The sequence below is a fragment of the Aythya marila genome (assembly GCF_965140915.1).
Source record: "Aythya marila genome assembly, contig: HAP1_HAP1_SCAFFOLD_197, whole genome shotgun sequence".
In the NCBI taxonomy this organism is placed as follows: domain Eukaryota; kingdom Metazoa; phylum Chordata; class Aves; order Anseriformes; family Anatidae; genus Aythya; species Aythya marila.
In genome coordinates, this window is record NW_028137441.1 from 243,705 (window position 1) to 263,717 (window position 20,013).

General features: G+C 52.8%; 1 protein-coding gene across 1 annotated transcript in view; it reads left to right on the forward strand.

Annotated features, from left to right (window-relative positions):
• Nucleotides 1–2,551: 2,551 nt before the first annotated feature.
• Nucleotides 2,552–20,013, forward strand: part of LOC309890810 (ATPase family AAA domain-containing protein 2-like) — a gene marked incomplete at both ends in the record, with an annotated part of 91,813 nt that continues 74,351 nt past the window's right edge. Inside the window, 2 exons of the mRNA XM_082785213.1 lie at nt 2,552–2,666; nt 4,108–4,195. Of these exons, the coding sequence (XP_082641339.1) occupies nt 2,552–2,666; nt 4,108–4,195 (203 nt within the window). The remainder of the gene's footprint in view (nt 2,667–4,107; nt 4,196–20,013) is intronic.

A 20,013-nucleotide genomic window follows, 5' to 3' on the forward strand; every position in this document is an offset into this window, starting at 1 on the left:
ATGTCATGTTGAGGCTGCTGTAACACTGACTTCAAACAGTCTTGTAGGGCCTATAAACTATTTTCAACAGTAACAATAATCCCTAAACCTAAACATTACACAAACACCCTGACAGGACTCCACTATTGTAATGCAGAAATCAAAGTATCACCTGAAGAAAAACTCAGCCCATAGCCCCTTTCCCTTACATTTACTCTCTTGCTCACCTGAATCACTGCCCCTAACACTAACATTAAATTGCTCTATTTCATCCTAGACTTCTTGACAGATGTAAACAAAACCCTTAAGCATAATGTGTGCCCATACCCTAACCAGAGACCTGACACCACAAGCAGAACGCCAAACGCTCCATCTAAAATTTTGCTTAATCTCTAACCCAGAAAGGTCAAATCTAGTCCCTAGGAGACTAGAGAGAGGTCAGCTCTACCTCAGGATCTCCTGCCCCAGCAGGAGGAATGTGACTGTGGCAGGGACTGTGAGGTCACTTCTGCCTCTGCACTTGATAGGGCAGCAGCAGGAACGTGTCACGGAAAGGGACTGTGAGGTCACTTCTGTCTGAAGCTGACAGGTCACCCTTACCTTCTCCCTGGGATCTGTACTTTTGTGCGGACATGTGCCAGTGGCCCTGCTAGGCCAGCAGAAGGCACCTGGTTGGCATGCTGACTGGGGGATCCCCTCTGCCTCCAGACCCAGGAGGATCCAGACAGAAAGAAGGCCCCAAGATGGGTTGTCCTGTCCCTTCTGCTTGAGTCCATGACTGCACAGCAGGAGGCACAAGGCTTGGCTGTGTGTAGCCACGAAGCTGCAAGGCCAGCAGTAGGCCCATGGCATGGAAGAGGCTGCTGAGGTGACTTGTGTCTGGTTGGCTGCCAGGCCGCAAGGAGCCTGATGGGTTGGGATGCCTCTTCAGGAGTGGTTTCCACCCTGATGGAGCTTCCTTTGATATTAGCAAAGAAGAGGAGAGAATAAGCTGCCACAGAATGCAATATGGAAGGTTGGCACTGGCCTCGATGAGGAAGAAATGCTGGGATGAGAGCAAGGTGGTAAACAGAGATGGGTTTCTGCAGACTTCAAGAAAATAGGGCAAAGTGTGGGACAGCATTGGAAAGCTTGCAGAGGAGAAGGCAGAGGGTGCTGGCAAGAATGGAAAGCCCCAACAGCCCTGAATTTTTTTTCCCCTTGTCTAGAGCTTATGAGGTGATGAGATGTAGTCATTACAGTGGGGCCTCCTTTCTTCCTTGCAATCCTTGCAGAGGCTGGAAGGTGTCATTCCAGTGTTCTTCTCATGGCATCACACTGCCCAGAACATCCCACAGATCGCCAGGAAGAGCCCTGAGCCAGACACGGGGTACAAGATCTCCCCTCCAGCAGCTGGTGGCAGGCCTTGAATCTTCTGCTTCACTAAAAGAAGCCAAGACATTTCTCAGCATAGCGCTTTGTCTGTCTGTAATCATGGTCTCCAATTATCTGTCCTAGCAAGGCCCTGGGGAGGCTTCGTTAGTAACAGCCCTCAGTGGGGCCCATTAATACTCCAAGTCACTTCAACTTTTGTGCCTCCTGACTTGACATGCTCAAGCGGTTACATCACTCTCCACTCAGTACCTGAGCTTCATAGACTGAGCACCAAAATACACCATGGACCTCATTAAAATGGAGAAACTCCTAACATCTCTACCACAATTTTCTTAAAGACTTCAGGATTTGTTCAGCTAATTGCAGAGCTTGCATGATGTAGTTAAAGAAGAAGATTTCAAAAAGCACCTAATAAAAACTTCTTGTTTCAAAGTCTGAATTTTGCTGCATTTCAGTTTTGAGCATTGTTCTCCTATTGCTGTTCATCCAGGGTGACTTCTTTGGAGACCTCTATCAGGAGAAAAAGCAGAGTCTGGAGGTCTTACACCTCCACTGCCAGCAGTGGTCTTTGTCCCTGTAACTGCAGCTCAGCCCAGCACGTGAAACCCTTTCTAAGACAAGTCAGTTGTACTTTGGGAACAAAATAAATAATAAAATAAAATAAAATAAAATAAAATAAAATAAAATAAAATAAAATAAAATAAAATAAAATAAAATAAAAGAAAATTGAAATAACCATTGGAATCTGAGAAATTCTGCTTGAATATTAGTAAACACCTGGACATCCATGGTCTCTCATGGGTCTTCTGTGGAAAACTCTGGAAGAAAAGTAAAGAAAATATTTCTTCAAGTGGCTGTAGTTGTACCCACAAGCTAGGCCTCTTTTGGGAAATTGTCCCCTTCCAGTCACAGAAACATAAACTGAGTAATGTGAAAAGACCTGCCCAGTCAATAGAGTAGGGCAAAGTCATGCTTCCTGTGCTATAGATGCAGAAGGCAAAAAGAATTGCATTTTGCCTTATACTGCTCAAGGATGTGTAAACCAGGTCATGCATCTTTACCTTAATACTGACAAGTCCATCACTAAACCACACTACCAAGTTCTACAACTACACCTTGGCTCTCCAGTCAATGAACCAGCTCATGGATGGCAATCAGGGAGTCCCGGTTAGCATGGTGCTACCTCAGGTGCGCCACCATGGTAGCCATTGGCACCTGCTGTTCTTCAACCCTCAGCAAACCCACAACAGAAGGATTCTGTGGAAGGCCAAGCAAGGTAGACAACTGTTTAAGATCCTCCATCTTAAAGGCAGGTATGCCAAAGCCCCAGCGGTAGTGCCCTCTTGGAACTTTGAAGTTCCCTCTCCTGAAACAGTCTATGCTGAGAATGCACAGGCCAGTCCCAATGGGGTGTTTTTGCCATTCCTTCCCAGTTAGACTCCCTTCAGCCTCCAGACAGTTAACTGCTGGGATCCCCTTGTCACTCCAGAAATATAGGTGGGTTCTACCTCTTTAAGTCTTGATGGCATTAGGGTACACTGTGTAGAGCCTGAGACATTTGTGGGTGTGATGTGCCAGAAAAACACCAGGAGAAGCATCCCAAGGGGTGGTGCTGCTGGTGAGGACACGTTTGTGCCAGCAGCATGAGTGGGCAGCAGCTGTGCGCAGGCGAGGGGAGGCCAGGAAGTGCATGCCAAGAGCGCTCCTGCCAGCAGAGACAAGGCCGGGCCGAAGCCAAGGGGAGAGGCAGGTCCAGGGCAGGGGGCTTCAAGGGCCATGCTGAGCTCCCTGCCCCAGCAGCAGCCGCACTGGCCCTCAGCAGATGTGCTGGCTGGCACACACGGGGAGGTGCTGGCGTGCATCAGAGAGCAGCAAGGAGGGCGCTGGAGAGGGCCGGGGCGAGGTGGGTGGCAGAGCCCCATGCAGGGGCTGGCTGGGGGTCCCCTCTGCTGCAGCCACCGCACGAAGTATGGCAGGAGGAGGGCAGGCAGGGCTCATGGCCATGGGGCAGATCCTGGCCCTGGACGCTCTATGAGCGCCTTGCAGCTCCTGACAGGCTGCAGTGAGGTGCCCCTCAGCCTTCCTTCCTGTGCTCCCAGGGCACATGGCTGCCTCCTGCCCAGCTCACTGCCCTCCAAGAACGTCTGACAGTGCTGCTTCCCAAGCTGGGCCTTGCCCAGCATTAGTCCCCTGCAGGGGCAGAAAATGGCCCTTGTCTTCATGACTTTTCATGGTGTTCCTTTTGGTACATGCTCTTCTCATCCTTTATCTCTTTTACTGAATAAAGAGGCCTAGGAGAACTTTTTGGTACAGAGTACTACAGAAAAAAACATCGAGTCCCTCAGCCACATCTCTGCTTTTCCCCCACATTGCAGCTGGTTTCTTCATTCTACAACCTCTGCTGTACCTGAAGAGAAATTATGAGAAACAAGACTCACAGAAAATGATTACCTGCTGGTTATTTTATTTGGTTAATTACAAAGCTTACCAGCACCTGTAAATGAGGTCTTTGGGTTAAAAAACAAGAAAGACAACAACAACAAAAGGTTGAAGAAATGAGATGGAGAAAAATATTTTTATTGGACTAGTATTGCAAAGAATGAAAAGCAATTTTGAAATACATGAACAAAGGTGTTTCTGCCTTGTCCAGGTTTATGTGAGGAAGATGTGCAGGCACCTCATTGATGGGGAAATACTGTAGATTAGAATAACATCCTCAGTGCCTCCTTTAGCTCCTTGTTCCTCGTGCTGTAGGTGAGGGTTTCGCTGCTGGAGGCAACACCGAGTATAGAAGTGAAACCGCCAGGCCCAGGGATAGGGAGGTGGTGGAGGGAGGCTTCAGGTAGGCAACCGTGGCAGTGATGCTATGCAGGGAGACCACGGCCAGGTGAGGGAGGCATGTGGAAAAGGCTTTGTGCTGGCCCTGCTCAGAGGGCATCCTCAGCACAGCCCTGACAACCTGCACATAGGACAGAGCACAATGAAAACAAAACATCCAAATGCTAAAAAGACACTGAACGCAAGTACCCCAACTTCCCTGAGGTAGGGATCTGAGCTGGAGGGCTTGAGTTGAGCTTTGAGGAGAGCCTGAGGAGAGCTTTGACTCAAAACAGAGCACTTTGACATGAAACAGCATATCTTTACACTTGCTGAGCACTCTTCTCAGCACTCTTCTCATCCTAATCCAAAACATAGCACCCTTCCTGCACCTGGGGCGCAATAACCCCAAGCAGAGCTACAGGCTGGGAGAGGAATGGTTGGAGAGCTGCCAGGCAGAGAAGGACCTGGGAGTGATGGTGGATAGTCGGCTGAATATGAGCCAGCAGTGTGCTCAGGTGGCCAAGAAGGCCAACGGCATCCTGGCTTGTATCAGGAACAGTGTGACCAGCAGGGCTAGGGAGGTGATCGTCCCCCTGTACTCGGCTCTGGTGAGGCCGCACCTCGAGTACTGTGTTCAGTTTTGGGCCCCTCGCTACAAGAAGGACATCGAGGTGCTTGAGCGGGTGCAGAGAAGGGCGACGAAGCTGGTGAGGGGCCTGGAGAACAAGTCCTACGAGGAGTGGCTGAGGGAGCTGGGCTTGTTCAGCCTGGAGAAGAGGAGGCTCAGGGGCGACCTTATCGCTCTCTATAGGTACCTCAAGGGAGGCTGTAGCGAGGTGGGGGTTGGTCTGTTCTCCCACGTGCCTGGTGACAGGACGAGGGGGAATGGGCTTAAGTTGAGCCAGGGGAGTTTTAGGTTAGATGTTAGGAAGAACTTCTTTACCGAAAGGGTTGTGAGGCATTGGAACAGGCTGCCCAAGGAAGTGGTGGAGTCACCATCCCTGGAAGCCTTCAAAAGACGTTTAGATGTAGAGCTTAGGGATATGGTTTAGTGGGAACTGCTAGGGTTAGATCAGAGGTTGGACTCGATGATCTTGAGGTCTCTTCCAACCTAGAAATTCTGTGATTCTGTGATTCCACCTACTAGGAGGAAAATGAACTCTGTCCTAACTGAAACCAGGACAAGGGTGCACTCTATTCCATCATCCAGGCCACTGACAAATAACTTGAACAGGACTGGACTCAGTGTAGGTCCCTGGGAGACACTGCTGGCTACAGGCCTTCAACTAGACTCTGTTCCACTAAGCATGACCCTCTGAACTCTGCCATCCAGCCAGCTCACATCCCACCTCACCGACCACTCCTCCATCTCACACTTCCTGAGCTAGCCTATGAGGATGTTATGGGAGACTGAAAGCCTTGCTGAAGTCAAAGTAGACAACATCTGCTGCTCTCCCCTCACCCACTCAGCTAGTCATTCCATCATAGAAGCCTGTCAAGTTGGTGAAGCATGGTTTCCCTTGGTGAACCTATGCTGACTACTCCTGATCACCTTCTTCTCTTCCACATGCTGGAGATGACCTCCAGGATGAGCTGTTCCATTGCCTTTCCAGGGATGGAGGTGAGGCTGACCAGCCTGTAGTTGCCTGGGTCCTCCTTCTTGCCCTTGCTGAAGACCGGTATGACATGAGCTTTCTTCCAGTCTTCAGGCAGCTCTCCTGTTCTCCATGACCTTTCAAAAATGATTGGCCAGCAGTAACATCTGCCAGCTCCCTCAGAACTCATGGATGTATCCCATCGGGGTCCATGGATCTGTGGCTGTCAGGTTTGCCTAAGAGATCTCTGACCTGATCCTCTTCAACCAAGGGAAAGTCCTCATTTCTCCAGATTTCCTCCCTTGTCCTGAAGGTCAGAGATTCTGGAGGGCTGCTCTTAGCAGTGAAGACTGAAGCAAAGAAAGCATTCAGTAATTCTGCCTTCTCTGTATCCTTTGTCACCAGGTCACCCACCTCATTAAGCAGTTGGCCCACATTTTCCTTCCTCTTCCTTCTGCTATTGATGTATTTGAAAAAGACCTTTTCTCAGACAATGGCCCTATATTCTTCCCAAGTGGCTTGTCCCTTTTTTCCATATTATGTATACTTCCTTCTTCCATTTAAGTCACTCCAGGATCTCCTTGATCATTCAAGCAGGTCTCCTGCCCTCTTTGACATTTTGCTCACAGGAATACATATTTTTTGAGCTTGGAGGACTTGGGGGTCAGTGCACTATCGCTGCCGGTGCACCATTGTGGCAGCCATCAGCACCTGCTCTTCAGCTCTCAGCAACCCCACAACAGGAGGGTCCCGTGTGAGACCAGGCAAGGTAGACAACTATTTGATGTTCTCTATATTCATGGCAGTTATGCCAACAGAACTATGGTACTCTTTTGTTTAGTTGTTTGCCCTTGGAAAAAGCCAGAAACGCAGTCTGGAGGCATATCATTAGGGTTACCCAATGATGTTCACATCACTCAAGAGCTATCATGACCAGCCCGAAAGAAAGAAGGGGAAGGTGCCATGCCTTGTTCCCTCCACCAAGTGGATTCATGAGCGTCGTACCAGTAACACCTCAAATAATATTTATTGGTGCATATTTAGGGAAAGCATCACAAACCCATATTTGCTTTCCTAGTGGTAACTTAGTAGTTTCTTGCAATATGTAGTTGCTTTACAGGGAAGGGTTGTACTGGGTCTGGCTGGAATGTTAACTTTCCCTGCAGCAGCCCATACAGTGCTGTGCTCTGCACTTGTAGCTGGAACAGCAGTGTTATCACACCAGTGTTCTGTCTACTGCTGAGCAGTGCTGGCACAGCATCAGGCCTCTCTCTAACCCTCCTAGGGGATGGGCAAAAAGTGAGAAGAGAAACATCACTAGGGCAGCCGACCTCAACCAACCAAAGGGATATTCCATACCATGTGATGTCACACTCAGCAATAAAAGGTGGAAACAGGAAGAAGAGGGGAGGGGTGGGCTCTCATTCTGAAAATGTCAGTCCTCCTCCTGAACACCGGCTACATGCGTTGTGGCCCTGCTTCAAGGACGTGGTCAAGCACCACTCATTTGTGGGAAGTAGAGAGTAATTTCTTTCCTCTGCACTTCCACATAGGCTTCATCTGTTTTATTTGTTTGTCTTCCTCCCTTTTCCTTTCCCTTTTTATTTCCCTTTAGTTAAATTGTTTAGTTCATAATAATCCTTCTTTAATTATTATTTCCCTTTAATTAAATTATCCTTATCTCAACCCGTGAGTTGTTCTTTGCTTTACTTCTCCCCCTCCTCATCTAAAGAGGGAGAGTGAGAGAGCGGTTGTGGTGTTTAGCAGCCCAGCACGGTAAAACCACCACAAGGGTTTGTAGCAATTTGTAATACAGACATTCATGAAAACAGAGCAACGAGGTGTCTGTGTCCTTGTGTACTATGGAATCCTACCAACCTACTGCTGTGATCCATGGGCGAGCTGACCCTCCTAGGTCCTGACCGTTGATACTGTGATGCCCTTGGAGAGGTCCTCAGAGCTGCAGGAGCAACCACGGACCTGGGGCTTGGTGACATCCCTTTGCTGCAGAGAACAGAATCAACCACAGGGGCTGGACGCTTCAGATGCTGGAGTGACAAGAAACTGTCTTTTTTTCTGCTCAGGTCTGCTGCCTCCTCGCACACAGCCAGGCCTGTGGCTCATCTCCCTGTGGAGGACAAGGAGGCAAAGCTCTGCTGGTGCCCAAGTAAGAGAAAAATACTCCACCTGTGGAAGGGCAGGGCTGGCAGGGAGGTGGCACAGGACAGGCACTGGTCTCTTTCTTCTATTGCCACTCAGGGAGGCTTGAGACCGCAGGTCAGTGTCCATACTGCCCACAGGTGCCTGCAGTCCTGTATCCTGAGATCCATCTGCTCTCCTTCTGTACATAACATTTTTACTTTGTTTCTCACAGTTTGGGGGCTGCATTGGTGGACCTGGAACATGGCACTGAAAGGCTGTGTCTCCCACCGTGTTTTTTTTGGTGAGTTTTTCCTATTGCAGCAGCAGAGCAGCAGCTAATTGCTCCTGGAAGAAAACTGAAACAGCTTCTTCAGTGCATGTTTGAGCTCCTGGTTCCTCATGCTGTAGATGAGGGGGTTCACTGCTGGAGGTACCACTGAGTACAGAACTGCCACCACAAAGTCCAGGTATAGGGAGGAGGTGGCGGGGGGCTTCACACCGGCAAACACAATAATGCTGACAAACAGGGAGACTACCACAAGGTGAGGGAGGCATGTGGAAAAGGCTTTGTGCAGGCTCTGCTCAGCAGGGATCCTAAGCACGGCCCTGAAGATCTGCGCATAGGACAACACAATGAAAACAAAACAGCCAGCACCTAAACAAAAGCTAAATGCAATAAACCCAACTTCCCTGAGGTAGGCATCTGAGCAGGAGAGCTTGAGGATGTGGGGGACTTCACAGAAGAACTGGTCCAAAGCATTGCCTTGGCAAAGGGGCAGGGAAAATGTACTGGCTGTGTGCAGGACACCATGGAGAAAGCCACTGCCACAGGCAGCTGCTGCCATCTGGGCACAAGCTCTGCTGCCCAAGAGGCTCCCATAGTGCAGGGGCTTGCTGATGGCAACATAGCGGTCATAGGCCATGGTGGTGAGAACATAAAATTCTGCTGTAATCAGGAAGACTAATAGAAAGACCTGGGCAGCACACCCTTGATAGGAGATGGCCCTGGTGTCCCACAGAGAATTGGCCATGGCTTTGGGCAGAGTGGTGGAGATGCAGCCCAGGTCGAGGAGGGCGAGGTTGAGGAGGAAGAAGTACATGGGGGTGTGCAGGCGGTGGTCGCAGGCTATGGCAGTGAGGATGAGTCCGTTGCCCAGGAGGGCAGCCTGGTAGATGCCCAGGGAGAGCGCGAAGTGCAGGAGCTGCAGCTCCCACATGTCTGCGAATGCCAGCAGGAGGAACTCACTCACAGAGCTGATGTTGGGCATTTGCTGGTTCTGGACATGGACACTGCCAAATGAGAAAAATAAATAAATAAATAAATAAATAAATAAATAAATAAATAAATAAATAAATCAATAAATCAATCAATCAATAAGGAGTGTTAGGAGTAAAGTCTGTGAGAAAAATTCAGTTAATTCCCAGTTAAAACCTTACATTTCCTGTTTCTAAGAGGACCTTTGTGTCTCCCTATCTGGAGCCCTGCTGTGTGCTTCCTGAGTGTCCTGTACACTGCAGCTTCCTCTCTCCATCAGCTCCCAGTGAGCCTGCTCTGCTGCATTCGAGGTTCCAAGAAGGAAGGTTCCTGGGAAGTGGCTCCCTCTGTTGAGTGAGGGGCGTTTGGCTGTGTGACTCTGTGTGCGTCTTCCCTGTTCAATACTCAGGAGACAAAATCAGCAGGTGGATCGTGCATGTCTGGCAGGGAGCATCTCCTCCTGCTTCACCCGCCGTTCACAGCACTCCTTGTCAGAATCAGACACCACCAGCTGCCATGCTGGGGAAGGGGGAGCAGCAGGCATGGGCAGGTAGGGCAGACCCAACCCAGTGCAGAAGCTGCGGTGTTGGTAAGGTAGAGGCTGTCCTCACAGACCTGTGCCATCTGGCTGGCACAGCCAGGAGAGGGACAAGAGCTCTGGCGTGGAAGAAGCATTTGGAATATGCTCCTTGTCATATGGTAGGAATTTGGGGGTAGGACCTCTGGGGAGCCAGGAGCTAGACTCGATGATCCTTGTGGGTCCCTTCCAACTCGGGATATTCTATGATTCTGTGATTCTGTGCCTTCTTCCATGGAGGAAGGTGGAAGGGGCCTGCAGCAAATGTGTCTACTTACACAGAGATTTAGGGTTCAGACACCCCATATTTTCAGCCCATAGGTTATATATGCCATGACAGAAACTGTGAAGGAGTTTCTGGGGAAGAGATGAGACCAGGGGCTGCTGCAAGGAAGGTGCCTGCACTGCAGGGAATGGCAGGGAGGGAGCAGCTCCCTCTCACTGCCTGCCAATGTCCCTGCTGCCTGCAGCTGTCCTGTCAACATCTCTTTGTCTGTCCCCATGTCTCCTCCTGTCCATGCTCACAGACCCCATCCCATCCTCTGCGTGCCCAGCTCTGTCCTGCAGACACCTCCCGGGGATGGGGACAGCTCTGGGGACATCCCCCTCTCAGTAGGTCCTAAAGAACGGTTCTAAAAACGCCCTGGAGCAGTCTGTAAGGAGAGAGAAGGGAAGGGACACTCTCAGGTTTGTCACTAACCTGTTTATGTCTCATTCCAATGCAATAGGAAGCTCTGTTACCTGTGCAAACCCAACCATTCTCTTAACACAGCCTACCCCACAATCAGACTATGAAAGCGCAGGCAGAGAGTGCAGAAAGAGCCTTCTCTTTGCAGGCAGCACCTGCCCTGCCCTTCCTCTGCTCAAGCCCCTGGGCAGCTCGTCAGGCAGGCTGAATGCTGTGTCTGGCAGGCAGCAGAGGCCATGCCCTGGCACACAGCCCTTGGGGCACAGCAGGGACCCTGCTCTGCACCACAGCCCTGGGCACCCCTGCAGCTGCCCTGAAGCACCTTCTCCTCCACACCGCACAAGCCACATGAGACATCCTGGCAGCTCCTGGCCAGGCATAGACATCCCGCATCCAGAAGCCTTTTCCAGGAACCTCCCCTGCACTGTCCTGCAGCCAGATACTTACTGTGGGCAGAGCTGTGAAGGTTTCTCCTGCACTGAGCTCTCCCTCCAGGCTGCCTGGAATCCCTTTCTGCCTGGGTGCCTGTGGTCAGAGCCCCCAGTCCTGCTGCGCTGTGCAGAGGAGCTGCTCCTGGGCAGAGCTGTCTCTCTGCACCAGGGCCCTCTTGCCACGAGCTCTCTCTGTCCCAGGAGCCTGGCCCAGCTCAGCAGCACAGGCCCAGCCCAAGGCATTGGAATCACCCCTCTGGTAGCTTTGGTGATGAGCCCACAAACCTCAGGCACTCAGAGACAATTGAAGACATCTCTCCAGAAGTCCAAGTCAGAGGCAAGTTTCCTGCAGTGTCCCCCTGAGGGCCAGCACTGACACAGCCTCTCTTGGAGCTTGTTAGAGCAGAACACTGGAGGCAGTGAGGACAAGGAGACAAAGGCAATGTGAAGGTGACACTGAGGTGTAGACAAAGTGGATGTGTTTCACCAAGCACCAGGGCCAGGCCTTGACCTCCAGCCTCTGTGAAGGGAGATCTCTTCCCTTCACGCACTGCTCAGGGCTCTTCCTGGGGCAGTAGGAGATGGGGATGTGCATTGTCAAGTGCAGGAGAATGGTACGACCCCTTCCAGGTTCATGGGTGGGGACAAGGAGACAATGAGGCCCTGGTGCTTTAGCAATAAGCCGTCTCCTCATAGGCCTCAGTGACAGAGGCAACAGCCATAGCCATGTACACAAAGACTTTGGTTCTGTTCAGACTTTCAGCCTTCCATAGCTCTTGCTTCTCTCCAAACCAGGATATCACAGAATCACAGAATCACAGAATTTCTAGGTTGGAAGAGAACTCAAGATCATCGAGTCCAACCTCTGATCTAACCCTAGCAGTCCCCACTAAACCATATCCCTAAGCTCTACATCTAAACATCTTTTGAAGACTTCCAGGGATGGTGACTCCACCACTTCCTTGGGCAGCCTGTTCCAATGCCTCACAACCCTTTCGGTAAAGAAGTTCTTCCTAACATCTAACCTAAAACTCCCCTGGCTCAACTTAAGCCCATTCCCCCTCGTCCTGTCACCAGGCACGTGGGAGAACAGACCAACCCCCACCTCGCTACAGCCTCCCTTGAGGTACCTATAGAGAGCGATAAGGTCGCCCCTGAGCCTCCTCTTCTCCAGGCTGAACAAGCCCAGCTCCCTCAGCCACTCCTCGTAGGACTTGTTCTCCAGGCCCCTCACCAGCTTCGTCGCCCTTCTCTGCACCCGCTCAAGCACCTCGATGTCCTTCTTGTAGCGAGGGGCCCAAAACTGAACACAGTACTCGAGGTGCGGCCTCACCAGAGCCGAGTACAGGGGGACGATCACCTCCCTAGCCCTGCTGGTCACACTGTTTCTGATACAAGCCAGGATGCCGTTGGCCTTCTTGGCCACCTGAGCACACTGCTGGCTCATATTCAGCTGACTATCCACCATCACTCCCAGGTCCTTCTCTGCCTGGCAGCTCTCCAACCATTCCTCTCCCAGCCTGTAGCTCTGCTTGGCGTTATTGCACCCCAGGTGCAGGACCCGGCACTTGGCCTTGTTGAACTTCATGCAGTTGACCTCAGCCCATCGGTGCAGCCTATCCAGATCCTCCTGCAGAGCCTTCCTACCCTTGAGCAGATCGACACACGCACCTAACTTGGCGTCATCTGCAAACTTACTGAGGGTGCACTCATTGCCCTCATCCAGATCATCGATGAGGATATTAAAGAGGACCGGCCCCAGCACCGAGCCCTGGGGGACGCCACTAGTGACTGGCCTCCAACTGGACTTGGCTCCATTCACCACGACTCTTTGGGCCTGGCTATCCAGCCAGTTTCTAACCCAACGAAGCGTGCGCCAGTCCAAGCCAAGAGCAGCCAGTTTCTTGAGGAGAATGCTGTGGGAGACGGTGTCAAAAGCCTTGCTGAAGTCAAGGTAGACCACATCCACAGCCTTTCCCTCATCCACCCAGCGCGTCACTTTGTCATAGAAGGAGATCAGGTTCGTCAAGCAGGACCTGCCTTTCATAAACCCATGCTGACTAGGCCTGATCGCCTGCTTGCTTTACAAGTGCTGCATGATGACTCTCAGGAGGATCTGTTCCATGAGCTTCCCTGGCACTGAGGTCAAACTGACAGGCCTGTAGTTTCCTGGGTCTGCCCTCCGGCCCTTCTTGTAGATGGGCGTCACGTTTGCTAGCCGCCAGTCCACTGGGACCTCCCCCGATCGCCAGGACTGCTGATAAATGATGGATAGTGGCTTACCCAGCTCCTCTGCCAGTTCTCTCAGTACCCTTGGCTGGATCCCATCCGGTTCCATCGACTTGTGCACATCCAAGTGCCGTAGCAGGTCACCAAACAGTTCTTCATGGATAGTGAGGGCCACATCCTGCTCCCCACCCCCTTCCACCAGCTCAGGGTACTGAGTATCCAGAGAACAACCGGTATTGCTGCTAAAGACTGAGGCGAAGAAGGCATTGAGCACCTCCGCCTTTTCCTCATCTCTTGTAACTAGGTTTCCCCCCGCATCCAGTAAAGGATGGAGATTCTCCTTAGTCCTCCTTTTTGTGTTGATGTATTTATAAAAACATTTTTTGTTATCTTTAACAGCAGTAGCCAGATTGAGCTCCAGATGAGCTTTGGCCTTCCTAATTTTGTCCCTGCACAGCCTCGCAACATCCTTAAAGTCCTCCCTAGTGGCCTGCCCACTTTTCCAAAGATTATAAACCCTCTTTTTTCTCCTAAGCTCAAGCCACAATTCTCTGTTCAGCCAGGCTGGTCTTCTTCCCCGCCAGCTCGTCTTTGGGCACGTGGGGACAGACCGTTTTGCGCCATTAAGATTTCCCTCTTGAAGAGCGCCCAGCCTTCCTGGACTCCTCTGCCCTTCAGAACCGCCTCCCAAGGGACTCCACCAACTAGTGTCCTGAGCAGCTCAAAGTCAGCCCTCCGAAAGTCCAATACAGCGGTTTTACTGGTCCCCTTCCTGGCCTTGCCTAGAATAGTGAACTCCACCATTGCGTGGTCACTCTGCCCAAGACAGCTCCCGACAATCACATCCTCCACCAGTCCTTCTCTGTTTGTGAAGAGAAGGTCTAGCGGGGCACCACCCCTGGTAGGTTCACTAACCAGCTGCGTCAGGAAGCTATCTTCCACGCTCTCCAGAAACCTCCTAGACTGCTTTCTCAGGGCTGTGTTGTGCTTCCAGGACATGTCAGGGAAGTTGAAGTCCCCCATGAGTACAAGAGCTGACGATTTCGCAACTTCTGTCAGCTGCCTGTAGAATTCCTCATCCGTCTCCTCATCCTGGTTCGGCGGTCTATAACAGACCCCGACCAGGACACTAGCCTTGTTGTCCCTGCCGATCCTAACCCAAAGGGACTCGACCTTGTCATTCCCAGCCTCGAGTTCTACAACCTCAAAAGACTCTCTAATATAGAGAGCCACACCACCACCCCTTCTGTGCTGCCTGTCCCTTCCAAAGAGCTTATAGCCAGGCATTGCAGCACTCCAGTCATGAGACTGGTCCCACCACGTCTCCGTGATGGCAACCAAGTCGTAGCCTGCCTGCTGCACGATGGCTTCCAGCTCCTCCTGTTTGTTACCCATGCTGCGTGCATTGATGTAGATGCACTTCAGCTGGGCCATTGCCTTATCCTCCGGCCTTGCCATTGTTCCCCCTGGCACAGCCCCAACAATCTTAGCTTCAGCCCCATCCCCCTTCCTACCTAGTTTAAAGCCCTCTCAATGAGCCCTGCCAGCTCCTGGCCCAGGATCCTTTTTCCCCTAAAAGATAGGGACCCGTCTGCGGCCATCAGGCCAGGTGCTGAGTAAAGTGCCCCATGATCAAAAAACCCAAGATTTCTGCGTTGGCACCAGCCCCGGAGCCACGTGTTTAACAGGTGGGCTTTCCATGTCCTCTCTGTACCCCTCCCTGCCACCGCAGGGATGGATGAAAACACCACCTGCACTCCCGCTCCATCCACTAACCGACCCAGTCCCCTAAAGTCTCTTTTGATAGCCTTGAGGCTTCTCTCTTCGATGTTGTCACTGCCCGCCTGGACTATCAAAAGAGGGTAATAGTCAGAGGGGTGTACCAGGTTGGGAAGCTTCCTGGCAACGTCCCTGACCCTGACCCCAGGGAGGCAGCAGACTTCCCTACGAGTAGGGTCAGGCCAACAAATAGGGCCCTCTGTTCCCCTAAGAATCGAGTCTCCAACAACAATAACCCTTCTGTCTTTCTTGGTGGAGGCAGTCCTGAGGCGTGGAGTTGACCTCCTCACCCTAGGCATCCTCCTGGGAGCACTTGCTACCTCTTCCTCAGCAACTGGTCTGTCGAGCTCCAGGGCCTCAAACCTGTTGTATAAGGGCACCTGGGAATGCGGGGCTGGAAGGGGAGGGCGTCACCTGCGATGTCGAGCAGGGACCTGTTTCCATTCCTCCTCAGCTCCCAGATCCCCTCCCTCTGCCCGACGGCTACAGGGCAGGGGGTCCACCCCCATTTGAGGAGTCTCACCTCGGTACCTCCCCTTGAGGCCCTGCAGGGAGTTACTCCAGAAGTCTATCTCTCGCTCACACTCCCTGATGGCAGATTTAAAAAAAAGAAACAAAAAACAAACAAACAAAAAAACATCACAGCTGCTGCTGTGCCTGCTCTCTTCCTACTTTCTTGTGCTTTGCCCCTCCCCTTTACCACTTGATTGGGTTTGGATGCTGGGCGGGGCCAAAAGGTATATGAGCCCCAGGCATGGCATTAGAGAGCTCATTCTGCCTGGGCTGCTCCTTGCAGTAAGTGCTTTGTTTTTCCTTCAGTCAGTTGCAGGGTTGTTTAGGCAGGCTGGAGTCTATGGATTTCTGGATTTTAAGTGCTTGGAATTCACTTAATAGAGGAATATTAAGTAGAGGCTGCTGGCTCACTGTTTTTTGGGGTGGGGGGATACTCTTCTGTTTTTGATCTATATGTTAATCTCTAGATGTATACACCCACATGTGTAACTCTCCAGAGGACTAAAACCAGCTTGATTGCATGGTACAAGAGGCTCAACCACGTAGGTGCAGTATTACCAAGAGACTGAGCAGGATCACCTTTTTCATCTGCAAAGGGTAATTCTGTGGCTACCTCTGTTGGAGCTGCTGTGCATTCATGGCCTTTTGGCATTTGTTGACTTTAGGGTGTTTGTTTATTTATTTTTTCTTCTACCTCTGGTCTCTGTGTTTGAGTTTTCTGTAAGGAGCTATACTGTTTGCATGTACATTGTGGATATGACCTTCTCTCTTTGTTTCTTGTAGCTCAGGGCATAGGCACGGAAACGTGAATGAGGCATGATGGTGAGTGGATGTCAGTGGGGACTCTGAGTTTTTTGGTGGACTGTGTTAGTCTGCTTCTAGAAACACCCCAGTTCTCTTGTCTGCAGTCTGCATTCTGTTGTGCTAAGTCATATAAATAAGAAACCACAGCTACTACTCCCCCTCTTTCTGTTTTTTTTTTTTTTGTATTTTCCCAGGTGATTGGCTTCAGGTTCCAGGTGGGACCTAATGGTAACTGAGTTGCAGGTATGCCATCAGAGAGCTCCTTCTGCCTGGGCTGCTCTTTGGGGTAAGTGCTTTGTTTTTCCTTCAGTCAGTTGCAGGGTTCTTTAGGTGGGTCAGAGTCTATGGACTGATGCATTTTCAAGTAGAAATGGGTACGCATGTCTTTTTTGGGTGGCAACTGGCAGGATCTGTCACAGTAAAGCAACCTAGTAGTAGGTGCTTCTATTGCATGCAGCTCTTCCTCAGGTGAGTAATTGTTATAGCAGTGTTACAGATAGTATGGTGATGTTACTTTGTGTGTTTGCTTTGTGGTTCTGGGTCCCTTATGATTTTGGCAGAATTACGGGGCTTTCTGTGAGTCTTTGCCTATATGTCAAATCTTACCAAAGCCACAACGTTGGTGGAAAAGTGATGGAGCATGGTTTAGGAGAAATGTGTCATGGAGGCTCCCTGTGTGAGCATGTATATGAAAAAGGCAGCAGTGGGCATGTAAAGGGTAGTCTGTTTCAGGTTTAGGGACAGTTTGTTATATTTTTGGATCTTTTGCTTGTGGGTTTACTTGTGGGTTGAGTCTTTAGATCTTGTAGCCTTCTAGGCTTTAAGTGCTTGGAATTCACATATTCGACGTTGCGGCGCGGCGCCGCCCGGGCACGTTGCGGCGCGGCGCCGCCCGGGCACGTTGCGGCGCGGCGCCGCCCGGGCACGTTGCGGCGCGGCGCCGCCCGGGCACGTTGCGGCGCGGCGCCGCCCGGGCACGTTGCGGCGCGGCGCCGCCCGGGCACGTTGCGGCGCGGCGCCGCCCGGGCACGTTGCGGCGCGGCGCCGCCCGGGCACGTTGCGGCGCGGCGCCGCCCGGGCACGTTGCGGCGCGGCGCCGCCCGGGCACGTTGCGGCGCGGCGCCGCCCGGGCACGTTGCGGCGCGGCGCCGCCCGGGCACGTTGCGGCGCGGCGCCGCCCGGGCACGTTGCGGCGCGGCGCCGCCCGGGCACGTTGCGGCGCGGCGCCGCCCGGGCACGTTGCGGCGCGGCGCCGCCCGGGCACGTTGCGGCGCGGCGCCGCCCGGGCACGTTGCGGCGCGGCGCCGCCCGGGCACGTTGCGGCGCGGCGCCGCCCGGGCACGTTGCGGCGCGGCGCCGCCCGGGCACGTTGCGGCGCGGCGCCGCCCGGGCACGTTGCGGCGCGGCGCCGCCCGGGCACGTTGCGGCGCGGCGCCGCCCGGGCACGTTGCGGCGCGGCGCCGCCCGGGCACGTTGCGGCGCGGCGCCGCCCGGGCACGTTGCGGCGCGGCGCCGCCCGGGCACGTTGCGGCGCGGCGCCGCCCGGGCACGTTGCGGCGCGGCGCCGCCCGGGCACGTTGCGGCGCGGCGCCGCCCGGGCACGTTGCGGCGCGGCGCCGCCCGGGCACGTTGCGGCGCGGCGCCGCCCGGGCACGTTGCGGCGCGGCGCCGCCCGGGCACGTTGCGGCGCGGCGCCGCCCGGGCACGTTGCGGCGCGGCGCCGCCCGGGCACGTTGCGGCGCGGCGCCGCCCGGGCACGTTGCGGCGCGGCGCCGCCCGGGCACGTTGCGGCGCGGCGCCGCCCGGGCACGTTGCGGCGCGGCGCCGCCCGGGCACGTTGCGGCGCGGCGCCGCCCGGGCACGTTGCGGCGCGGCGCCGCCCGGGCACGTTGCGGCGCGGCGCCGCCCGGGCACGTTGCGGCGCGGCGCCGCCCGGGCACGTTGCGGCGCGGCGCCGCCCGGGCACGTTGCGGCGCGGCGCCGCCCGGGCACGTTGCGGCGCGGCGCCGCCCGGGCACGTTGCGGCGCGGCGCCGCCCGGGCACGTTGCGGCGCGGCGCCGCCCGGGCACGTTGCGGCGCGGCGCCGCCCGGGCACGTTGCGGCGCGGCGCCGCCCGGGCACGTTGCGGCGCGGCGCCGCCCGGGCACGTTGCGGCGCGGCGCCGCCCGGGCACGTTGCGGCGCGGCGCCGCCCGGGCACGTTTCTCAGGTGGAGCTGCTGAGCAGGTGAGGTAAAGGAGCTGGGAGCGGAGAGGTATTTCACAACTGTATGTTCCATCAGTAGTAGTCACCGTTGTGGAGTAGGTGGGTATTAGGGCTGGCATGCTAGTGAATGCTGGTTCTCTGCGTTTACAGATGGGGATGAGCCTGTTTGAACTAATTCCAGTTGAGAAAGTTTCAGTTACTAGCTTGGTGATATTGTAAATCCCTTATTAAAACCTGCAGAAAAAGCAAAAGGGGATTCGTGCTTCTAGAATCACCAGAGATATCTTGTCTGCTCTCTGCATGCTTTTGAGGTAAAGTTTATTTTAAAAAAGAAATAAAAAAAACAACAGCTGCTTTTCTTGCTCTATTCCTACTTTGTTGTGCTTTGCCCCTCCCCTTTCCCAGATGGTTTGGTTTGGGTGCTGGGCGGGGCCAAAAGGTATATGAGCCCCAGGCATGGCATCAGAGAGCTCCCTCTGCCTGGGCTGCTCTTTGGGGTCAGTGCTTTGTTTTTCCTTCAGTCAGTTGCAGGGTTCTTTAGGCAGGTTGGAGTCTATGAATTCCTGGATTTCTAAGTGGTTGGAATTCTAGATTTCTAAGTGCTTGAAATAGAGAGATATTTAGTAGAGGCTGCTGGCTCACTTTTTTTTTGGGATGGTGGCATATGCTCCTGTTTTTGAGCTATATTTTAATCTCTAGAGGTATAAAACCACTTGTTTTAGTCCTCTGGAGAGTTACACCCGCTTGATTGCATACTACATATGGCTTGACAGTGTAGATGCAGCATTACCAAGAGATTGAGCACAGTTGTATCAGAGTCACCTTTTTCATCCGCAAAGGGTAAGTCTGTGATTACCCCTGCCAGGGCTGCTGTGTGTGCATGTCTTTTTGGCATGTGTGTGTGCATGTCTTTTTGGTGTGTTGTGTGGCCCAGGCAGAGTTTGCAGTGGCGCTGTGAGCGAAGAATCTCAGTTAGAGCTGGTGAGCAGCTGAAGTAACAGAGCTGGGAAGAGAGAGGTATTGCAGCAGGTACGCTGTGGCTATGAGGTGCCTCAGAGTGTGCTTTTCTCTTGTCTTTGCAGGTGCTTTGTGCAGTCGTGGACAGGGAAGGGAAATCTTCATGTTACGAAGCTCTGAGGGAAGGTGAGTGTTGTCAGCCTGGTCATCCCTTATCCGAAGCGAAGGAAAGATTGTTTGGTGTTTGATTGCTTTGGCGTATAATCTGTTCTGCACCTAGATGTTTCTTTCTACATAAAAAAATGTTTGAGCTATTTCCAGTTAAGCAAGTTCCATTTACTTGCTGGGCGGTATTGTCCTTTTAATATTCAAAGCTGCACCAAAAGCATGGGGATTGTTCCTTCTAGAAACACCCCAGTTCTCTTGTCTGCAGTCTGCATGCTGTTGAGCTAAAGCAGATTTCAAAAAAAAAAAAACAACAAAAAAAAAACAAAGAAAAACACACACACAAACAACAACAACAACAAAAAAACACCATTGGGTGACTTCTTGTGAACACAGTGATCATTTAATCCCTTTGTTTTCCCAGTTGGTGTGGATGATACTGGCTGCACTGTTGGAGTTTGGATTTGGAGAGGAACACATGAGCACAATCGTATGTAACA